This window comes from Monodelphis domestica, chromosome 2 (assembly GCF_027887165.1).
Source record: "Monodelphis domestica isolate mMonDom1 chromosome 2, mMonDom1.pri, whole genome shotgun sequence".
NCBI classification, from domain to species: Eukaryota; Metazoa; Chordata; class Mammalia; order Didelphimorphia; family Didelphidae; genus Monodelphis; species Monodelphis domestica.
In genome coordinates, this window is record NC_077228.1 from 138,552,797 (window position 1) to 138,576,262 (window position 23,466).

The window sequence follows — 23,466 nt, forward strand, 5'->3', positions numbered from 1 at the left end:
CACCATGAAGTGGCTGGAGGAACCCTGGCTAGTCTCTGACTGGCTTTTGACTTCCCGGGCATAGAAATTTAACTTATAGAAACAGAAATTTAGATAAGATCTTTCCTCTCCACTGGGACTGTAGCTTTTTGGCATCAGTAGAACATTGATGACACTGTTGTTACTCCTTTCTTTCATGTAGAAATTGGAAAGGCTAGGCACTGTGATCCACCCTTGAGTACTCATTTGTGAATTACCTATATAGTAGTCAGTTGTAGAAGTGGGTCAGGAAGACTGCGGTTCAAATCCAGCCACATAGCCGTACTAGCTGTGTGATGTTGGGTAAGTCACCGAATCGCTGTCTGTCTCAGTTTCCTCAACTGTAAAATGGTGAGAATGATAGCACCTATTTCCTAAGGGTGTTGTGTGGATCAAATGGAATATTTGTAAAAGCACTTAGTGTGATCACTGGCACAAAATGTTATATAAATACTTATTCCTTTCCATAAAAGTTTAATCATGAGCAGACTTTCCTCAGGTTTTCCAGTAGATTCCCCCACAGTCACTTGATTACTGAAGGATTACGAGCTAAATTTAATATGTTCTAAGAGAAACATATTAGAATGATAAATAAAGCACAGGTTGTAACCATGTTATTCTCCTCTCCACTAAATTACAATAGCTTCCTATTACCTTTAGGACCAAATACAAACACATCTGTATTCAACATTTAAAACCCTTTACAACTGGACTTCAGTATACCTTTCTAGCCTTATTATATATGACTTCCTTTTTAATATCCTCTGTAGTTCATTTTATAGGTCTGAACTATAGAGTCTATTAAGGGGAATAATAAATAATATTCCATTCCAATACAACATTACATATTGTAATAGATGTTATCCTGCTATATAGTATTCCACCACTTTCCAGCCTGCCTTTGAACAGGCTGTCTCCTCATGCCTGGAGTGCACTTGCTTCTTGGCGCTGCCTTTTCAAACCCCTTGTTTCCTTGTGAGTTCAGCCCAAGCACCATCATCTATGTGAGTCCCTTCTGTACTGCCCCCCGTTGCCCAGCTCCTGTGTCTCATCTCTAAAATGGTTATGTTTTTATTTCATCTGTATTCTACACATGCATACATGTACATGTCATCTCCTTGGACAAAATATAAGCTCTTTGGGGGCAGGAGCATAACTTTTTCTTCTTTGTGTCATCAGTGGCCCTTGGTACCAGGCCCTTAATAAATAATTGATTGGTTGATTGATGAATCTGCCCTTTCCCAATTAATGTAATGCATTTCAAAATCAGTCCACCTTCATCCTCCAGGACAACATGCTTTGGATGATATACTGCGGGGCCACCTCACCTGGAGAACGGGTCGTTCTCAGCATTCTCTTCCCTTAGGATTTCCTAGCCTAGAAGAGCCATATGTGACTGTGATTAATTTGATTATGCAGATGGGGAATTGGCACCGGTCAGGGAGATCAATTAATGGGAATAACACGCGTCTGAAAATCAAGAGCCCTGGAGCCTCCTCTTGTTATTTGGCCCTCCAAAATCTGGCTCTAACTTACAGAGCCTTTCTTTCTTCCTCCTCATTCATGCCCAGCCATACTGGGCTACTGGGGGCTGCCATTTCTGGTCTGCTGGTATTCCCAGGGCCTGGCGTTCCCTCTTTCCTTATCTCTCTTCCATCTATTCAAGTATTTCCATCCTACAGGGCCCAGCTCTGATGCAGTGTCTCCTGTGGCCCTTTCCACTGAAAGTACTCTTCCTCCTCAGATTTTTTTCAGAACACTTGCCTGGGTCTGGGGGCAGGGTAGGGGATGTCTCTCCTTTGCATGTACTTTGTCCTTTACTTCCCTGTACATGTCATATCCCAAGTAGTAGAAAGTAAGCTCCTTGTCCAGAGGTTTGGAACTGAGGGTCTGCGAACTCATTTTTATAAAAATACTTTTATTTTGATAAAAATATTTAATTATGTTTCCTGTCTTTTATTGTATGTATTCAAAAAATTCTTCTGAGAAGGGGTCCCTAGACCATCTGAGGGATCCATAAAAGAGGGTAAGAACCCTTGTCCTGGAGAGGAAGGACTGTTCTTTTTCATCATTGGATTGCTGTTACTTATCTTAGTGCTCTGTGTGTAGTAAGCACTTAATAAATGACTGTCTGGTTGATTTGAATTGATAAATGTATTGAGAGTCGTTTCTCAAGAACCTTCCACAATTAAGGGGCCTTGTTGCCTCATAACTGTCCTGTGAAGTCTCTGGGAAAACAAATAATATTAAAGATGAAGAATCCCAAAGTTGGGTGACTTGTCTAAGGCCACTTAGCAAATTTGTAGCAGAGCCAGAATTAGAATTTCATTTGTCTGGCTACTAGGTAATGGATGGGAAATTGAGGCAGGTAGTAGGTTTTTCTTGCTCAGAAGCCTTTGAAAGTAGAAGAAATCACAGAATAGTTACAGGGGGTCCTATCCAGAGGCAGGATGCTGGACAGGTGGCTTCCTGGGCTGTGCTGAGACTCCTTATTCTGCCATTGTCTTTTTTGTCTCCTCTGAAACATTGTTTCGCTTTCTTGGCAGGGTGCAGATCAGGCTCAGGAGCGCTACTCCGACACCGGGGACGATCCAGGCTCTGAATTCCACTTTTCAGGGCCAGAGGCCACGCAGGCTTCAGACTTTTCTGCCTCTGCTCCTCCTCCTTCTCCTCCGTTTCCTGATCAGTTCCATAGAGAGGGCCTTGCTCCTGCCTATGTTTCAAGTGGACCTTTTGGGGAAGCTGGGACTTCAGGCCAGCCTTTTGGTCCTGCCTCTGGAAAAATCCAAGGGAAACTTTTTGGAGACTTTAGGGACCCATTTGCTGCCTCCAGCATGCAGAGAAGGTTTTTCCACCAGGACCAGTCTTCAGTGGGTGGTCTCACTGCCGAGGATATCGAGAAAGCCCGGCAGAGCAAGACTCAGCCTGGAAACAAGCCCCACAAACAGATGGTACGTGAAGGGCCTATTGCAGGCCTTAGGAGGGGGAGGAGCGCTTGATGGGGGAAGGTCTGTTGTCTCTTACATTTCTTTTTACACTCGTATTTCTCCCGGACTTCTGTGCTGGCTGGGATGTGTCCAGCCAGGGATCTCGTAGATGGCAGCTCCCCATGGGGAAGGGGGGGGAAGGGGGAAGGACACCGCCAGCCCTCTTCAGTCTTGGGCCCATAGTGTGAGAAGAACAAGAGTTGCCTCTGTTCCTCTCTGCAGGCCCATCCCCTCTGCCCGTGCCACTCTTCCTGGGCTGTGGCAGCGACAGAGGCGGGTGCTGAGGTGTATGGGATGGGGCAGGTGGAGGGATGGCTAGCCTGGGGCTTTCATGGCCGCTTTGGAGTCCATCACCACTTCCTTCCACAGTTGTTTTCCATGGCTTCTGTGTAGGAAGGAAGGTGGCGTTTAGCTTATCGGTTTCTCTGAGGCTTAGCTGTCATGGAGCTCAGCTTTAGAGATGGAAGGGTCCCCAACACATACATTTTACGGTGGAATAACTGACCTACCGAGGGGAGGGGACTTGCTCAAGGTCACACAGATAGTGAGCTACTGAACCAGGATTTGAACCCTGGTTCTCTGGCTCTGTTTAGTGATCTTGGGGAGAAAATGAAGATAAATGTGACCATCTATTGGAAGTATTTCAACCTCCTCTTGGGGGAAAGGTGGGACTATTAATATTCAGTTATTATTTGATCATCACCATCATCATTAGCAGCAGTATAACTTATGAATATGATTTTAACTCTTAAAAGTACAGGCTTTGTGGGTGGAATACATTACAGGAATCTATGGGATGTTGGTATGTAGCTATTAGTGCATAGAGTAGGAACCAGGATCAACTCTTTTTTAAAAAATGATGTCCAAGCTTAGGGTTTCCTCTCATCCCTCTCCTCAGACCCAGGGGGTAAATTAGTCCCAGGCTGTGTTGATGGTTTTAGGCCTTCTAGGTACCAGTGGTACTCCTCTGTCCCTGGTGAATTGGCCTTTTTAGACTGGGAGTGGCAGGACCAGCCCGTAATCCCTGCTGCCAGGAGGTGGGAGCTGCTGGATCTGGAGCTCAGGAGTTCTGAGCTGCTGTAAGCCAAGGCCAGCTAGTGGCCCTCAAGTGTGGCATCAGCCTAGCATGGATTGGCCCCGGAGGAACTCAGAGGTTGCCTAATGAGGAGAGAACCAGACCCGATCCAAACAGCTCTTGGGGCTGTCCTGCAGTGGGATTGGCCTGAGAGTAGCTGCTGCACCTCCCACCGAAGGACCTTAGATGAATGGGAATGAGATTTATAAAGCACCTAGTATGGGCCTGGCCTGGAAACATATGGCACAGCCATAAAAACCAAATTTAAAAGGGACAGCAGGGAAGACCCGAATTGCAGTCTGGCTTCAGATCCTAGCTGTGTGACCCTGGGCAAGTCCCTTAAACTCTGTGTGCCTCAGCTTCCTCTTCTGTAAGGTGGAGATAATAATAGCAGCTACCTCTCAAGGTGGTTGTGAGGACCCAGTGAGAGAATATTGATAAAGTGCTTGGCACGTTACCTGGTACATAGTAAGTGCTATATAAATGCTAGCTATTATTATTATTATTGCTTCTACTACTGGAGACTCAGTTTGTTTTGTTTTATTTTGTTTTCTCTGTGAGTATGTGTTGTTGTTTTTTTTTAACTTTTGCTTTCTGTCTTGGTAACAACTCTCACCAGGGCTCGGCAAATGGGATTAAGTGACTTGCCCAGGATCACACAGCTAGTAAGTGTCTGAGGCTGGTTTTAAACTCAGGAAGATGAGTCTTCCTGACTCAGGGCCCAGCACTATCCACTGAGCCACCTAGCAGCCTCATCGCACAAAGAGTAAGGGTCCTTCCTGACTCCACACAGTATTTTTTCTCCTTTATCATATCAGAAGAACCTTGTCTTTTAGACTCATGATCAATGCCATTTGACCAGAACTGTGTTAGGTTTGGACCTTCCAGGTCATGTAGTTTGCTCAGAGATGGAATTGTCGGGTGCCCTTGCCCACAGGAGTCTTTGGTCGATGGTTGGTGGGCACTGACCAGAACTTGTATCCCTGGTTCCTGCTCAAGCATAGGCCTGTGCTTGGTAGCCCCAGACTATTCGAGGCTTATGTTTCTTAGTCTTCTGGAATTTGACGGTCTTTCCCCTCTTCATCCCAAGTGCTTACACTCCACAACCCTTGACATCTTCTTCTGAGTATGTGGTATTTTGAGTCAAAGGAGAAATGCTTTCCTGGCCCTCTCCCCTCCCTCACAACTGGCGATGGTCACTAGCTTCCCCTTCTGAGTGGCCTGGAGTCAGAAATTCCATGAGTTTCTTTTTCCTCCTAGTTAAGTGAGCGAGCACGGGAGCGGAAGGTGCCAGTCACGAGGATCGGGAGGCTGGCTAACTTTGGAGGTAAGATGGCCATGCAGGGCCTCCTGCCTCCTTGACTTTCCTTTCCTTCTCCCACCTTCCCTCCTTTCTCCCCTGTGTCCTCTTGAACCCCCTGCCCAGGAGGTGCAAGGTCAGCATGTGCTTATCTCTCTAGCTGCAATATGGCCTTGGTTTGCTATATGCCCACCAACATTTATTTATTCAGTGCCTGTTGTGTGCCAGGCTGCTGTGGGCAGCTCTTGGAGCCCGAATTACAGGCTGAGGGTGGGGCCTGACAGAGGACAGGAGAGGGAGTAAGTACCATGTCCTGGGTGGGGAGACCAGCAGAGAAGAACCAGGCAGTTCTGCAGTAAACAGAGGCTCAGGAGGCCATGGGCTACTGGTTCCTAGCTCCGCTCTTGATTGGCCCTTGGGTGATTCCAGGGCTCCCTTTGTGGCATTGACCATTAACAGCTGTGCTGGACTGGGGTGGGGTAGAGGGAGGGAGGGGATACAGGACATGGACTTTGTCACCCAGCTCCCCTTCATCTTCAGTTCATTCAGCATATTTGATTGGCACTCGACTGGGTACCAAGCATTATTGACACTTTCTCCAAGGAAGATTTTGCAAATATTATTTTCCTCGTCTTACAAGTAAGGAAACTGAGTCTGAGAGAAGTAAAATGAATTGCTCAGGAAGCAGAAAGTGGCAGAGCAAGGCTTGAATCCAGGCCCCCTGCCTTTCCTGTATTCTCCCTTGGTTTGCCACCCTACTACTTAAATACCCTACTGGCCCATCACTGACACCTACTGGCCTCCTTTCTCTCACCACGCAGCCTTAATTTGTCTTGGCAAACCTGCCTCTGGTTCTTTGGAGATTTAAATGTTTGAGTGTCAGGTCTCCAGCCCCCTACTGGCCTTGTGACCTTGGACATGGTTCTAGATTTCCTGGGCTCCTCCTGTAAGTGCAGCAGAGGCTGCCCAGCCAAAGGGCATTTTCTCATCCTGGAATTCCTGATGCTGAGGAAGCCTCAGATCCAGTCCCTAGCCCTCTCTGTGGAAATTTAATGTCTTTTTTATGCCTCTCTTTCCCCCCATTAGATTGTTAGCCTTTCCTTTTGCAGCCACCTTTGTGTCTCCCTGCTCATCCCAGGCCCGCAGCACTTTCTGGGCCTGCTGAATCGTTCATCAATTTGATTCCAATGACAGACTCTTCAGTTGTAAGTTAGGGGCTCCTGTGCTGGGATCTTTTTGGGGAAAGCTGAAACTGGAAGCTTTTGGGGGGGAATTAGAATTAATTTGAATATGAATTAAATCCTGATGAGTTTGGTTCCTGCCCTCTTTCTAGAGGAGCTGACTTTGAGGAGATATAGTTGGAAGTGGACCGGGCCGGGGAAGCCACTTTAATAAGATCAGGGTGTGACAGCGCTCACTGGGACATAGTGGCTGAGTGTCGGACACAGAGGCTGATTCCAGTTATGAAAGTTGTCTTTTAAAAGCCAATTTGATGTCCGGCCCTCATTCCTCCTCCTTCCCTCCTTTTTCTTTTCATGCCAACTTGCCCTGTTTGAAAGTAGTTTGAAATAACAGCAACCCCCTGAAATGAAACCATCCTACAGTAACTGTCTTCCACTGGAGGAGAAGATGGCAGTCCCCCTCCCCCCATCATCCTTCACTGCTAATAAAGGACGGGACTACAAGTGTACCTTCAAGGGTGCATCGTGGCCAGCACAGACCGAGAGGGGAGGAAGGAAAGACGTGTCCAGATCTGCTCAGAGTCTGGTCCCTCCTGCTGCTGTTGCTGGTTTCTCCTCAGATTCTCCCTGCCCTGTCTAGATCTTGTGTGGACCTCATGCCTTCTCTACTGGAACATAGCTCCCGGAGGGCGGGAAGTGTTCTGTTGCTGTTCTCTGTACAGGGCAAGCCTAGATAGAGTAGTCATTCGAGTCAGAAGGATGACCGTAGCAATCCTCCTCATTTTTAGAGGTGAGGAAAGGGAGATCTCAAGAGCCACTTGCCCAGGGACACACGACTAAGTACTAGTGTCAGAGCTGGACCTAGAAGAGGGGGTTCTAAGTCATTAGCATTAGCTAAGCATCTATAGGCCTTCCTGCCATATCTCAGGGGTTAGGAATGGAGCAGCCCTGTGATCTGGAAAATCTGCCTAAAATTTCTTGGCCCTATTTTCATGGGCCATATGTAGATCAGTGTTAAAATGTCTAGCCTTTACATGTTATCTGCCAGCTTTCGAGTTCTTTTTGCAAACTTTAATATTTACTTGTTTTAACTTTAAAAAAGAAATTGTGTATATTTATGGTATTAGAAGACAAAATATGTTGATATTATGCAGCACTATACATATATTTTATGGTTTTATGAGTTTCTAAATTCTTCCTGTGTTGTCTGCTGGCCTTCACATGTCATTGAAACCAATGGGGAAAATCTTGATGTATAAAGGATACCTGCACTTAGTACTTGGGACGCGAAGGCAACAGTGAAATAATTCCTGCCCTCACAGAGCTTACATTCTCTTAAGAGAGCCGTTTTGTATATGTATGATTGTGTATGTCTGCATAAGTGTAGAGAGATTTGAATGCATGTATTTAAGATTATATATGAGATTATCTTATTTATATCACACACTCTCTCTGTCTCTCATTCTCTGTCTCTCTCTCTCTCTCTCTGTCTCTCTCTTCCTCTCCCTTTCCTGCCAAGCCAGAAGATAAGGTAAAAAAAAAATTGTTTCTTTTCTAGGGAGAGCACTCCTAAGCATGGGGATTAGGACTAAGCTTCTTATTTTCACTTTTTACTTGCTCTGTATATTGCACTCCCTTCTCTTCCCATCATTTCCCTGTCCCATGGGCAGATTTGTTGCTGCTTCCCCACCTTGGGTAATTTTAGGGCTGGGCCTGTCGTTCAGTTGTTTTTCAGTTGTATCTGACTCTTCATGAACCCATTTGGGGTTTTCTTGGCAAAGACACTGCAATGGTTTACCATTTACTTTTCCTGCTCCTTTTATAGATCAGGGTTATAGATGAGGATTAAGTGAAATGTCCAGGGTCACAGATTTGAACTCAGAAAGATGAATTTTCCTGACTCCAGGTTCAGTGCTGTGTTCACTTTGCCATTTAAGCTGTCTTGGGACTGAACCTGGGAGGAGGAATTCTGGGGGGACCCCCTCCCAGATGAGTCCCCGATAGTGCTGGGCTTGCAGAGAGGCCAGGGAAGGAAGCTTTCAGAAGGGAACCTCTTGAGAGGGAAGGGATGAACTCTTGTGCAAATCTGGGAGAATTCAGGTTAAGTTGGAAAAGCAGACTTGGTGGCACTTCATTTTCTCCTCCAGAAGCAGAGAACAGATGTAGGAACCCAGACATTGTGAACCTTTAAAAGGCTTCTTAGAGAGTGTTGGTACCTTGCCTCCTTCAGTAGTAATAATGGCAGCTAGCATTTCAGTAGAGCTTTGAGGATGAAAGAGCACCTTATATAAATTATCACTCCAACCCTTTGGGGTAGGTGCTGCTGATATCCCCATTTTACAGATGTGTAAAATGAGGCATAGAGAGGTTGGGAGATTTGCAGACACCCTACCACTCAGCTTGTTCAGTGTCTTAAGACAGGATTTAAATTCAGGTCTTCCTGGATTTGGGTTCAGGTCTATCCTTAGCACCTCATAGCTCCTATTGGGAGCCCGTCAGAACAAGGGCCTCTAAACCTATCATCCATTAGTTAAACCAGGCTCCCTCCTTCCCAGTTCATCCAGCAAGCTACTGGCAACACAAAGGCTTGTGCTGGTCTTGGGAGAGTGGACACAAGGAGCCAGGGCGTGAAAGGGAGAGGGGAAATGAGTATGTCTTGATGTTCACTATTTTTCCAGGCACAGGCGCTCCTGAGCCCCTGTAGACAGCTGATGCCCTGGGTCTCTCTGCCTGTCTGCCTGGGATTGTATTCTGTCCCCTAAGGTACAGCCTGCAGAGTAGTCGAATGAAGCTCCCAGCTTAGGACGTTGGTGGTCATTAGACAGAAGAACACTGTACTTGGGGGCCAGGGCATCCTAGGATTCAGAACTAGGAGGCACCTGAGAGCTCATCTTGTGCTGCCTCCTCTTTCCACAGGTGAGGCCCAGTGGGAGAAAGGGCCCAAAAGGTCACACAGATCAATGGTGGGACCATCGTTCCAACCTCAGTCTTTTGACTTGATCCATTGCTGTTTCAGTTCTGTCAAACTGTTTAGATTCTTGTTCTAGTTCTACCGTTTTGTTCTCTGAAACCCCACTTAAGTTTCTGGCCTCAGTTTCTACATCTGTAAAATGAGGGGATTGGATAAGATCATTTCTAAAGGCCCTTTATTTAGTGCTGATATCTAGGGTTCTAAGAAAGGAAGAATATTCTGCTTTGATCTCAGAGATGAGCTCTGACCTCTCCACCTTGGCGGCCTGGAAAAGACTCTTCTTTGGTCTCATTGCTCTCTTCAGTTCCTTTCCTCCCCTGCCTCAGAGGCCGGGATTGTGTCTTAAGAAACTGGGACTTCTGATGGGACAGAAGGCCAGGCTGCCCTGGAGAGGCACCACACCTCTTCTGGGGCCAAAGGGGAGGGATATGAAGAGAGCAGATAAGTCTCAGCTATTATTTCCCAGGCCTGCCCTGCCTTTAGGGTCCGCTCTGTTCTTTTCCTCTGAGCTTTATGGTTGAGCAGGCCATGCTAGGTGGGTAACTGGGGTGAAGTTTCCTGATGGTTTGTTTGGGGGTGGCTGCTGCAAAAGAAACTCATGATTTTTTTCTCTCTATGTTTGAGGATTTGGTGAGGCTTAGTAGAAAGATTTAGAGGATTTTCTAGGATAACAGTAATAATTCATATTTATGTTTAGGATAATAACAACAACTCATAGATAGTGCCTTAAGGGCTACAAAAGCAATTTCCTCACAACTCTGTAAGGAAGATGCATGGTTTACATCTGAGGAGATAACCTGCATTAAGTGCTTTGCTAATCTTCAAGCTGTTGTAAAATTACCATCATTTCTGTTGTAACTTGTCTCAGGATCTCCTCTCAGAGTTTATACTAACTGGATTAAGTCTGTGCAAGCTTCACCATAAGAACTCATTGCCATTAGCTCAGGTCTCACCCAGAGTTCAGGCATGGGTATTCCACAAGGGGTCTCTCCTGGCAGGCATACAGACTTGTAACACACAAAAGATTTGTTAAAATAGTGATATTTTTTAAAAAAGGCATGGGGGGAGGGTGGCATGGCAAAGTGAATGGAAGATTCCGGTTTAGATTACAGAATACCAGGGTTCAACTTCCACTTCTGACACTTAACTAAGAAGCTGTGTGACCTTGGGTAAGTCACTTGACTGATTGCTATATGCCTCAGACAAATCCATAATATATTCTTACCAAATCATAAATGGTGATGGAAGGAGTACCTGAGCCTGGAAATCACATTCAGGTATAAATGAGGAAAAAGAAACTTTGGCTGTGAGTGGGGAGGCTTATTTCTGTCCAGGCCTGGCTCTGAGCCAGCCCTCACTCTGGGTCTGGTTGCATTTCCCCATGTAGCAGCATCTTCATAAGCACCTGTGCATTTTTACATGTGCTGAGCACTTTTCAAATATCTCATTTGATCTTACAGCTCTGGTTGTTAGGTGTAGCTATTTTCCCTGTTTACAGTTCAGGAAACTGAGGCTGAGGCTAAGTGACTTACCCAGGGTCACATAGCTATTGTGTCTGAGATCAAATTTGAATTTGGTTCTTCCTGACTCCCATTTCCAGCATTCCTTCCTCTGAGTCCCCTCGCTGTCAGAAAGTGATCCTTCGTGATTGTGGAAAGCTCAGGGCCAGGAAGGGTGCTCGACACTTTTCCAGAAGCAACACAACCCACCCTCTACCTCACTGTCTCTTGGTGTGGTCTGTCCGACCACTCAGACTGCCAGTCAGCAATGAGCATTCTTCAGCCAGCCTCCTTGTTGTAGCAGTCATTTGCTTTGGCTTCACTTCTGGGTGCGATTTTCAGTTTGCTGACTTCATTTCTGTTGTCCAGTTCCCGTAGCTTGCTTAATTGAGGGTTCAGCCTTCTTAATTGTAGGTCTTTGTTTTCTCCTCCTTTTTGTCCTAATTACTTTTTTGTTTTCTATATTATATTTATATTTTATATATTATATATAATTATATTATAATTTTCATTTTATGTTTGACAAATCAATAGTCTGATTACACGGGCTCAGGGAAAGTTCCTGCATTCATATGCAGCTTTTTCCTATCTTCCTAGTAAATCTCATTCTTTGGTGCTCCCCATGTCCGGTGCCCATCGATTCCTTTTGCAGTGATACAGAGGCATGAGGCTTCTGGATAATCTCTATGTCTTTGGCCTCTCTCATTTCTTTCTCCTGAACCACACTTTCATGTATATGTTTCCCCCCCATCCTCCCTTCCTACCCTCTTATCCCCTCTTATCCCCTTTGCATTAGTATCATCAGGTTTCACAGTATACAGGGATAGGACTGGAGCTAGGCAGTAGATAGAACTCTGGACCTGGAGTTAGGAAGACCTGAGTTCAAATCCTATTTCAGATACTATTCCGGTAAATCACTGAACTTCTGCCTCAGTTTCTTCATCTGGAAAGTGGGGATAATAATAGTACCCATTTCCCAGAGTGGGTGTGAGGATAAGATGAGTTAATGTTTGTAAAACACTTTGCAAATCTTAAAGCATTGTATAAATGCTATTTTAACGTATTATTCAGAAGAGTCCTAAATGCATGTAGAGTTTTCTTTTTTCTCTAAGATGAAATGAAGGCAGTGTGGAGCAGTGGAACAAATGCTGGAGTGGGAAAACCTGGACTCAAATTTATGTCTTCTGCCACTTGACCCGAGACAACCTACTCAACTTACTGGGTCTCAATTTCCCTCCCTGTAAAATGAGAAGATTGGATGAAGGCCCCTCTAGCTCTAGATCTGTGATGAGTAAGGAGGTAGACAATACAAGATTAGTGCAAAGACTCCCAAGCCAGTAACAGTCCTCATCTCTTGGTTGAGCTCCCTGCTCATGTCTCCACCTCCCTGTCCTGCTCGCACCCCAAACTCCCTGGGTCCAAACCTCTTCCTCCTTCCAGTGGTTCCATTGTCACTGACTGTTGCCACCCCCAGCCCCAAGTTTTCTAGCCCTTGGCTGGGCCCCAGCCCTGTGATTCTGTAGTTCAAGCTGCTCTCCTTTGTCTGGATGATTGCAATTCTCACTAATCTCTCACCACTTCCAGAGTCATCTCCCTAAGGCCACGGCCCTGGGCCCACACTGTTACCGGTTTGGAAGGCTTAATTACATAGGGGAAAATTGACTAATTCCTTTGGTTATAATTTAAGGACCTTTGGAACTTGGCTTCAGCCTATTTTACAGTTTTCCCCATCACATACCTTGTGTTTCTGCCCTTCATGAACTGGCCCTTTCCTACCTCTCTGGACTTCTTATCCCTCCTCTCTAGCTACTTCTTTTGTTGTCCAGGGCCACCAGCTTCCTAGCTGTTCCTCACTCAAGATTCTCCATCACCTACTGTAGCCATTTTCAGTGGCTATCCCCCGGGCCCGACACGTTCTCCCTCATTGCCTCCTGGCCTCCTTCAGGTTCCAGCTAACAGCCCACCTTCTGCAAGAAGCCTTTCCCAGGCTTCCTTAGTCTCAGTGCCTCCCTCTGAGACCACCTTCCACTCACTCTGAAGAAGCTTGTGGGTATGTAGTGGTTTGCATTTTGTCTCCCTCCTTCAGCTGTGAACTTTTTGAGGGTAAGGATTGTCTCTGGTCTTTCTTGGCTACTCATCGCTTAGCCCAGTGGCCGGCACATAGTATTTAAGTATTAAAGTGTGTAATCATTAAATAATTAATTTTGATTTAATATATTTAATAATGAAATTTTCTTTCTACTAGCTTTAATTATTAAATACTTTAAAATATTTAAGTATTAAATAATATAGAAATAAAATAATAAAAAGAATACTTTTTAAAAGTATTGCTTAATCAATGCCAGTTGACAGCTTGACATGATGACTCTTTCTTCTTGTATCTTCACAGTTATTTCTCTCTGTGGCCTCTTCCTCCTCTTTAGAGTCCTCTCTGATATACGCAGGTGAAAGCCCAACTCCCTCTCTCCATAATATCTTTTTTTTTTTTTAAACCCTTACCCAGGGGGCAGCTGGGTGGCTCAGTGGATTGAGAGCCAGGCCTAGAGACGGGAGGTCCTAGGTTCAAATCTGGCCTCAGACACTTCCCAGCTGTGTGACCCTGGGCAAGTCACTTGACTCCCATTGCCTAGCCCTTACCACTCTTCTGCCTTGGAGCCAATACACAGTATTGACTCCAAGATGGAAGATAAGGGTTTAAAATAAATAAATAAATAAAAATAAAAATATTGGCAGAAGAGCAGTAAGGACTAGGCAGTTAGGGTTAAGTGACTTGCCCAGATCACCCAATTAGGAAGTATCTAAGGTCAGATTTGAATCCAGGACCTCCCATCTCTAGACCTGACTCTCAATCCACTGAGCTCCCTTACTATCTATCCTTTCTGTAAAAAGAAACAGAAGGGGCATTATTGGGAATAGGACCCTGATCTCATCCTAGCTAATGGTGCCCAGCCCATCGGTGTCCTTTGGTTGTAATGCCAGTGACCCGAAGCTAATCAGAAGTCCTGTTTCAATGTTGTTAGTTTAGTCTCTAGTTGGCCCTGAGTCCTGCTTTCAGCTCTTGGCTCCACTGAGCACACAGCTATGATCCTTTGAACCTAATTCATGCACCCCACCCACCTCCTACCCCCTCCTGTTGCCCCCATTGAGATGTTTGTGCCTAAGTTGTGTTTTTATGGCACCACAAAGGATTTAAGGGTGGGCTGTGCCTGAATCTGGTTGGGCCAAGTGTGCTGACTTGGCAGTGCCCTCCAGGAGCAGGGGCAAGGGCTCTGCTGGCTGCATCCCTGTTTGTCTTAGCCAGCAGGGGAAGCGGATTTCATGGAAACGGGGTGAGGTTGTTGGAACCATCTTCATGCTTCCACCCCCACCTGCCCCTTTATGGAACAACACCCGCTCTGTTGACTTGTTTCCACCCCTCCCCACACCCCCTTCTTTTGGTTTCAAAGCAGTTCTTGATGATGGGTCACTTTGTTATAGTGGAGCAGGTTGAAACAAGAGGTCAGGGAGCATTCGCTGGGAGGCCCGTGCCTGGTCTACCTCCCGTGACATTGGCTGACCTGAAGGCATATTTGTAGGGCCCAGGCAGCTTCCCCCAAGGGCCAGGGCCCTGTCTGTCTTCCTCTGTCTGTCCTTAAGAGCAGCAGGTGAGGTGTGCATTAGACACACGGGAGAATTTCCAGGTTGTTCAGGAGCCTGTGGACCTCATCTCAGAAATGTTTTAAAATGCATAAAATGGAATACATGGAATTTGAAAGGAAACCAATTATTTTGAAATAAAGGTAATTTCCCCCTCCATCCAAGTTCATAGACCTCCTGAAGGATCCCTCATTAATTTAATTCCCTCATATTATCAGTGAAGAAATAGGGTCAGAGGAGTGGGGTGACTTTCCCTGAGTCACACAGGAGTGGCCCCGCAGAGCTAGTCTTCATATCTCTTGACTTCCAAGGCCAGGCCTTTCTTCTGAACTACATGAGTTCTGTTTATGATTGTTCTGCTTCTCCCAGCTCTGGGAACTCAGAGGCCAGATTCTAAGAACTACCTGGAACAGTGTGTAAAGAGCTCCTCCTTCCTCTTCCTCTTTCTTAGAAGGAGCAGAGTCTCATGGGCCACCTTCATTCCTTGGGGTGGTAGGAAGGGAATGCATAGGAATAAAAAGGCCCTCTCAGCCAGCAGCCTGCTCTGTGTGAATTCTCCTGATGCACCAGATGAGGGGACATTTTCTTTACCACTTGATACTTTATGGAAATACCCATAAGTCTGGCTGGATGTCAATAAGACTTTTGCTTAAGCCTTCTTGCAGGGAGAAATTGTACAGATTTTTCATTTCTCTGGATTTTGTCTCCGTTTGGCCAGCCAGCTTTGTTGGTTGGGGTAAAAAAAATTGTTTTGAGGGCGACAGGTTGGGGAGGTCAAGAGAGGATTTGATAAATTTCTCCATGTATCTACCCTGGTGAGAGGAGATGACATAGTGAGCCAGCCCCTCTGAGAGGTGAGCGATCTCCTGAAGGAGGCTGCCTGTGACCTGAGCTTTGGTGAAGAGTCACCTCAAAAGCCCCAAGGCAAGAGATGGAATGTGGGGTCAGGGAAGCCTTGGTAGGAAGGAGGCCATTGTGATTGATTTATTTATTCTCCATTCCAATCAGGCAGCAAGAATTTATCAGCACCTCTTGTGGGCCAGATGCTTTGCTAAGCACTGGTGAGAGGGGGAATGAGGTGTAACCATCTGGGAAAGATAAGCAGGAGCCAGATTGTGGAGGGTTCTAAATGCCAAAGAGAGGAGATTGTCTTTTCTTTCAATGGCAGTAGGGAGCCTTAATGCTTCTTGAACATGGTGAGAACCTGGTGGTTGGCTACCAAAGAGGTTACAAGAACCTGAACTGGGTTGGTTGTGGTGTGGGTGGATAGTCTGAGAGATGTGCAGGGAAAATGGACAAAAATTGGACCAGATGTGGTGATGAGGAAGAGAGCAGTCCAGGTTGGTTCCAAGATTGTGAATCTGGGTGACTAGAATGGTGCCCTCAATGGAAAGAGGGATGTTAGAGAGAGGAGAGGAGTTGGAGGGAAAGGTTATGATGTCCAGTTTGCACATGTTGACTTTGAGGTGCCGATGGGACATGAAGGTGGAGAAATCCAACAGTCATTTGGAAATGGAGAACTAGAGTTGAAGAGAGAGAAAGAGAACCAGGTAGACCTATGGTTACACAGTATGATCAGTTCTGGGGGCCACCTGTTAGGAAGGGCACTGAATAACTGGAGGAGGTAGAGGGGGGCACAGGCTTTTGAGTTCCTGCTGTGTGAAGGTTGGAGTATTGGTTGAAGGATCCAGTGATGATCTAATAGTCTGCATAAGAATAGAGGTGTTTGCCTCACACCCTACACCAAGATAAATTCAAAATGGGTGAGTGACTTAAACATAAAGAAGGAAACCATAAGTAAATTGGGTAAACATAGAATAGTATACATGTCAGACCTTTGGGAGGGGAAAGGCTTTAAAACCAAGCAAGATATAGAAAGAATCACAAAATGTAAAATAAATAATTTTGACTACATCAAACTAAAAAGCTTTTGTCCAAACAAAACCAATATAACTAAAATCAGAAGGGAAACAACAAATTGGGAAAAAATCTTCATAGAAACCTCTGACAAAGGTTTAATTACTCATATTTACAAAGAGCTAAATCAATTGTACAAAAAATCAAGCCATTCTCCAATTGATAAATGGGCAAGGGAAATGGATAGGCAGTTCTCAGATAAAGAAATCAAAACTATTAACAAGCACATGAAGAAGTGTTCTACATCTCTTATAATCAGAGAGATGCAAATCAAAACAACTCTGAGGTATCACCTCACACCTAGCAGATTGGCTAACATAACAGCAAAGGAAAGTAATGAATGCTGGAGGGGATGTGGCAAAGTAGGGACATTAATTCATTGCTGGTGGAGCTGTGAACTGATCCAACCATTCTGGAGGGCAATTTGGAACTATGCCCAAAGGGCGACAAAAGAATATCTACCCTTTGACCCAGCCATAGCACTGCTGGGTCTGTACCCCAAAGAGATAATGGACACAAAGACTTGTACAAAAATATTCATAGCTGCGCTCTTTGTGGTGGCCCAAAACTGGAAAACGAGGGGATGCCCATCAATTGGGGAATGGCTGAACAAATTGTGGTATATGTTGGTGATGGAATACTATTGTGCTAAAAGGAATAATAAAGTGGAGGAATTCCATGGAGACTGGAACAACCTCCAGGAAGTGATGCAGAGCGAGAGGAGCAGAACCAGGAGAACATTGTACACAGAGACTAATACACTGTGGTATAATCGAACGTAATGGACTTCTCCATTAGTGGCGGTGTAATGTCCCTGAACAACTTGCAGGGATCCAGGAGAAAAAAACACCATTCATAAGGAAAGGATAAACTATGGGAGTGGAAACACCGAGAAAAAGCAACTGCCTGAATACAGCGGTTGAGGGGACATGACAGAGGATGGACTCTAAACGAACACTCTAATGCAAATACTATCAACAAAGCAATGGGTTCAAATCAAGAAAACATCTAATGCCCAGTGGACTTACGCGTTGGCTATGGGGGGTGGGGGGGGGAGGAAAAGAAAATTATCTATGTCTTTAACGAATAATGCTTGGAAATGATCAAATAAAATATATTAAAAAAAAAAAGACATCCAAAAGGCAAAAAAAAAAAAAGAATAGAGGTGTTTGAAGGACGTGGGTGAAATAGAAATTAAGTTTAGGAACCGAGATTTTAGCATTTAAAGGGACCTTAGAGATCTTCTAGTCCAACCCCATTCATTTTAGAGTTAACAATAATTAACAAATAGAAATGGTTTTATGTGACTTCTCATTTGGTTCTCACACCAAATCTCTTAGGGAGGTATTATTATCTCCATTTTCACAGATGTCTGAGACTTTGGGGAGGTGACATGCTGGGTCTGCTCACCGAGTCTCTGCTCTGCCATTTACTGTTTATTCCATTTAGCCCACTCTGGAGGGCCTTTCTGCTTGGGGTCTTTGTGTCTGTCCTTCTTTACTGGGCTAGTAGATTGCCATGACCTTTTAAGGAGCCTGGAGTGTGCATTTGTTCACCATTTCCAGGGCAAGAGCATTTCATCCCCACCCCCACCCCTTTGGTCCTCATTTGGAGAAGGCAGTAGGGGAGCTGGAGGAGGAGCCTGTGTGGGGTTGTGGAAAGAGTGGGTGCTTGGAGTTCAGCACCTGCTGAGGCTGAGTAAGAGATCTCTAGGCCTCAGTTTCCTCACTGTAAAATGGAGAATTTGAAATCGATGACTTCCAAGATCTCTTCCTCTTCTAGATCTGTGATCCTATTTATAAAATGAGGGTGACCCCTAAGGTCCCTTCTAGCGCTAACATCCTGTGCCCCCCTCATGCCATTCCACCATGAGCAGTCATGCATACTTCCCATTGGATTATACTTGGTGCTGAGGGGGTCAGGGTCATGCATTTTGTATTCCCCCTGGGCTGCGGGATTCAGGTTGTGGAGCAGCAGCTGCTTCTTGAGCCCCTGATGTATGGCCAGTGCTGTGGGGAACACAGAAGTCTCCCTGCCCTCAAGCAGCTTACAGTCTTGTAACAGGGGCCAAGCTATGAAAGCATAGACGCCTCTGAGGATTCAAGCTATTTAGTTTTGGTGTGAGGCCACTCAGTGTCCTAGAAACAGCTCTGACTTTGGATTTGGGGCCCCCTCGTTGAAACCCCAGTTCTGCTACCAATTGCCTGGCTGGGGAACAACAGCCTCTCTCAGCCTGTTTCTGGCCTGTAAAATGAGATTACCTGTAAGTTCCCTTCTCGCTCAGATCCAGTGACTACATGCTAAATTGGGTGGTGTAGGCCAAGTGCTATTGGAACTCAGAGAAGCCTGGACAGACCGATGGTGACCGGGAAGGAGGGAGGCCGTCCTTGGAGCCCAACCTCAGAAAGTGGGACGTTCCCGATTCTCTGCCAGCCCCAGATGCCTCCCCTGTAAAAGTGAGGGTGATCATCACGGTCACGTCCCCATAGAGCCTGGAAGAGAACGTGCCGGTAAGGCGGCTTATACTCCCTCAAGTGCTCCGTCTGTGCAAGCTCTGAATGGGGAGTGCTTCCCGAGGAGACGGAACACGGATTGTATCTCAAGGGATGAGCAGGATCAGAATTGGAGGACACAGTTCACGCGAGTTGCTTTCTTCTCCCTTGGCGGGTCAGAAATACCATTGCCACGAAGGAGTCTGGATCATGGCTCTGCCGCCACCAAGTCCCCTTCCTCTCTGGGGTCTCAGTTTCCTCATCTGTAAGATACAAGGATTGGGCCGGACGACCATTAAAGGCCTTTTAGACTCTAAGATCTCTGATGGTGTGATGTGTAACCCATGTCTAGGTTCTGCAGCCTCTCGGCTGGGCTCCTCGCCCTGCCTTGTTTATGTCTTGGGGAGGGAAGCTGCTATTGCAGAAGAGAAATTGGCTGAGGCCAGAGCAGTCTGAAGGTTAATGCTGCCTCTGCAGTTTATTTTTGATAAGATAGGCAACTGGGGGGAGGGGAGGGGAGAGTCGGAGTTAATGGTTAAGTGAGGACACCACAATACCTGGGCTGGGGGGCTGCTGTCCATTCTGCTCAGAGGCCACCCTGCGTGCTGCAGCCGCAGTGAATTGGGCCAGGCCGACATGGGCCTGGCCCAGCCTGGGAGAAGAGCTCGTACCAGCTTTAGCCATACGTATGGGTGGGAAATGAGAGAGCCAGAGGCACTGGGAGGCGAAGAGAGAGGAAGCCTCCAATAAACATCCCCCAAGAACTCTCTGAAGTGGATCGCCTCAGAGGAAGCTGAAGGTGTTAGGTCTGGACAAGGCCTGCGGGGCCATCTCCTTCCACCCTGCGTTTTACTGATGAGGAAATTTAGACCCAAGGGGGAACTGATTCATCCAAAGCAGAAATGTCATTTTAGCCCTGAGTTGTCGCTCCTCCTCGGAGTCAGTTTCTCAGATAACTTCTTTTTCCCACCAGTCAGAGGTACTGAACAAGATTTAATTTCTCAGTGACCCAGAGTCATCCTTTGGAACAGTTACTGTGTTGTACACGAATTCAGGGCCATCCTCAGTACCCTCTTGTGATGCGGGGTCCTCCCCTTAGAGTGCCTGTGCTTTGAAGCTCCCTCAGGGTACTGCTGCCCTTAGCAGCTCTTCCCTTAGAGATCATCCAGTCCAAACTCTTTTACAGATAAGAAAACGGAAGTTCAGAAAGATGAGAGATTCACACAGCTACCAAAACGATGCTCCTAAACCTAGCCCTGACTGTGTCAGTCCTGCGCTCAGGGGGCTCCGGGGCTCCCCCCGTCTCTTGGATAAGATGCAAACTCCTGCGTCGGGCACATCCTGGCTCCCGGCCCAAGCACTCCATGCCCTGTGCCGGCTGTACCTCCTCTAGCGGGGCTCCAGGTGGTTTTGCGCATACTCACCTCCTTCAGGAGGCCTCTTTGGACCCTCTCACTGTTGCCGCCTCTGCTTTGTGGAGGCCAGTAAACAAGCAACGGAGCCTGTTAAATTGGGAGCCAAGGGAGGGGACGAGGGCTGCCACACCTCATTTGGGGTCTCCAGTGCCCCTTTTCTTATTATTTCTTATCTTACGACAAGCAGCCAGTAGTGCCAGGCTGTGGCTGAGGCCCTGGGGATACAGATACAAAAATGCAGCCATCTCTGTTTTCAGAGAGAAGACACATGTAAGTATATGCAGAATAAATATAAATAAAAGAGAAGGTAATGGGGAGGGGCAGGAAAGGGTTCATGTAGAAGATGCTGCTTGACCCAAGTCTCAGAGGGAGAGATTCTGGGAGGCAGAGATGAGGAAGGAGCACAGTCCAGGTGTAGATACAGAAAATACATAGCGTTAGGAAGACCTGAGTTCAAATCCAGCCTCAGACGTTTATTAGACACTGGGGGAGCCACTTAATCTCCGCCTGCCTCAGTTTCCTCATCTGTACAATGGGGATAAGAGCATGTACCTTCCTGGGTTGGGAGGATCAGATGAGATACTCTTTATAAAGTGCATTGCACACCTTAAAGTGCTATATAAATATTGAGTATGATAATGATGAGACAAAACTTGAGTTATGGAACAGAGAAGTGGCCAGTTTGGCTGCATCCCAGGGCCTTTTAGGCAGGGCCATGGGGCCAGAAGAGTAGTCTGGGCCAAGTGCAAAAGGGCTTTGAAAGGCAACTGAGAGGTTAATTTCTTAGCTGGAGTCTCCCAGCTAGGAAACTGATGGGGTCTCTGTTTGGCTAGAGCCAAAGGTCTCGGGCCTCGGCTCAGCTGGTGGTTGTAGGAGTGGGTGCTGATGGAGCCAGAGAAGAGACCAGGAAGAGATGGTGCTGTTGTGTGCCCTAGGGCTCCAGGCTAAGTGAGGTGTCCCTCTCCCCCTGCTTTAGAAGGAAAAAAGGGGCAGGAAAAGTTTGCCTTGGCTCTCTGGAGAACTCTTCTGGACCCATCATTCTGAGAAAGGTTCCAGGTATGGGGCTTGGAGGGTGCTGCAGGAGCCTGGAGACCCATCCTTCCCCCATCTATTGTGCTTCTCCGGGAGACTTTCTGAGAAACCTTGAAAGTCTCTACACTAGCTTTTCCTCCCACCCTCCTACCCCTGGTTTCACCTTTCATTTCGCCTAAAGTAGATTTTTATAGGTGCATAGTGAAAGGTTGTATCTGCCTTGCTTTAATGGACTGAATCCTATTTTCATTTAATGGACTGAATCCCATTTTCATTTGAGAAGCATTTGCTGAAAGTAATCTTGTAAAGACAATAATTGCCCTCTCATTTACAAATTTTCATATGCTGGGATTGCTTAACACTTGTAATGTTTAAGGATAGATTTGTTAAAATTTTGGTAAAGCAGATGTGTGACTTTGGGCAAGTCAATCTCTGGTTCTCATTTTCCTTATCTGTCAAATGTCGGGGTTGAACTGGATGGCCCATCCATAAGGCGGAATTTTCCAGCTCTAAGGTCCAAAGAGTTCAGCATCTATGGAGCATTTCTAGAAAGGCACCCGGAGTGAGCACCTTTACTCTGCCACCCCGGAGGCTCTCTGACCACATGCCTGTCCTTGGCTCAAGTTTTTCATTTCAGAACTGGATCAAGCTGAAGCCAAAGGGAATGAATGAGGATGGGAGCAACAGGAAGGGGATGATGTGGGCCTTCAGGACCCTGACAGTCTTCCAGGCTTTGTCCTTTTGGAATCTCACCGTGCCTTTTTCCATTTTGTACTCTATACCAGCCTCACATGTTATAGAAATTACTTAGAAAATCTTCTTTGCAGAAAGTTAGTTGAAGGGGGCAGCTGGGTAGCTCAGTGGATTGAGAGCCAGGCCTAGAGACAGGAGGTCCTGGGTTCAAATCTGCCCTCAGACACTTCCCAGATGTGTGACCCTGGGCAAGTAACTTGACCCCCATTGCCTAGCCCTTACCTCTTCTGCCTTGGAAACAATACACAATATTGATTCCAAGATGGAAGGGAAGGGGTTAAAAAAGAAAAAAAATAAAGTTAGTTGAGACTTCCAGCCACCCATTGAATTAACAGGAGGCATTGCCCAAAGAAGACTTGGAATCCTTCCCTTCATCCTCAGAGATTTTTAGGAATTTCCTCAGCATTGAGGGGGTTTCTTAGGTGCTAAGATTTGTCTTGTGTCCTTGGGGAAGGGGACAACTTAGGCCACTTGAGCAGGAAAGAAAAATCTGTTGATCTAGTTGATACTCCTCTCACTGGGTTGGGGCATAGGGTGAGTAGGGAACTGGGAAAAGGGAGAACTTGAAGAGGCAGGTGCTGTGGAAAAGCCTGGATTTGGGGGAAGCTGGGACGCTACACAGATTTGAGGCTGAGTGAAGGCTTTTTTCCCCCTGGGGCCACCCTCTGAGGAAATACTGATTGCTACAGAAAGCATTTTGAGACCGATTTCCTTGTTCTTTTCTAGAATAGCTTCCTCAGGCCTCCATGGTACAGTGGCTTCACCTGGGGTCCAGGAACTTGGTTTTGGAAGACTTGATCCTGGTGTTTCAGCATCACTGGTCTTCTTTGTATCCCATGGATTTTTTTTCATGCTTCTAAAAACATGATTCTGACAAGAGTCTGTAGTTGTCACCAGACTTCACCAAAGGGGATCAGTGACACCAGAAAGGCCAGTGGAGCCTCTGCCTGTGTGTGTGTGTGTGTGTGTGTGTGTGTGTGTGCGCGCGCGTGCGCGTGCGCACTTGTGTGATCCCAGTAAGACTTCAGTTTTCTTCAGCTCCTTTCTTAGTTATACCCAGACTATAAGGAATGGTTTCATCCAATTTTGTTATTTGTTTGTTTGCTTTCTTGAGATTTGAAATTCCTTAGTCCTATGGTCAGATGGAAGTAATTGGGGGACAGTGGGGAAGAGAGGCAAGCAACCATGTT

General features: G+C 46.3%; 1 protein-coding gene across 2 annotated transcripts in view; it reads left to right on the top strand.

Annotated features, from left to right (window-relative positions):
• COQ8A (coenzyme Q8A) overlaps window positions 1-23,466 on the top strand; it is a 71,614-nt gene that overhangs the window by 39,592 nt on the left and 8,556 nt on the right. For both annotated transcript variants that reach the window (XM_007481509.3, XM_001377046.4), the window contains exons 3-4: window positions 2,565-2,969; window positions 5,341-5,407. In XM_007481509.3, coding sequence (XP_007481571.2) covers window positions 2,565-2,969; window positions 5,341-5,407 — 472 coding nt within the window. The remainder of the gene's footprint in view (window positions 1-2,564; window positions 2,970-5,340; window positions 5,408-23,466) is intronic.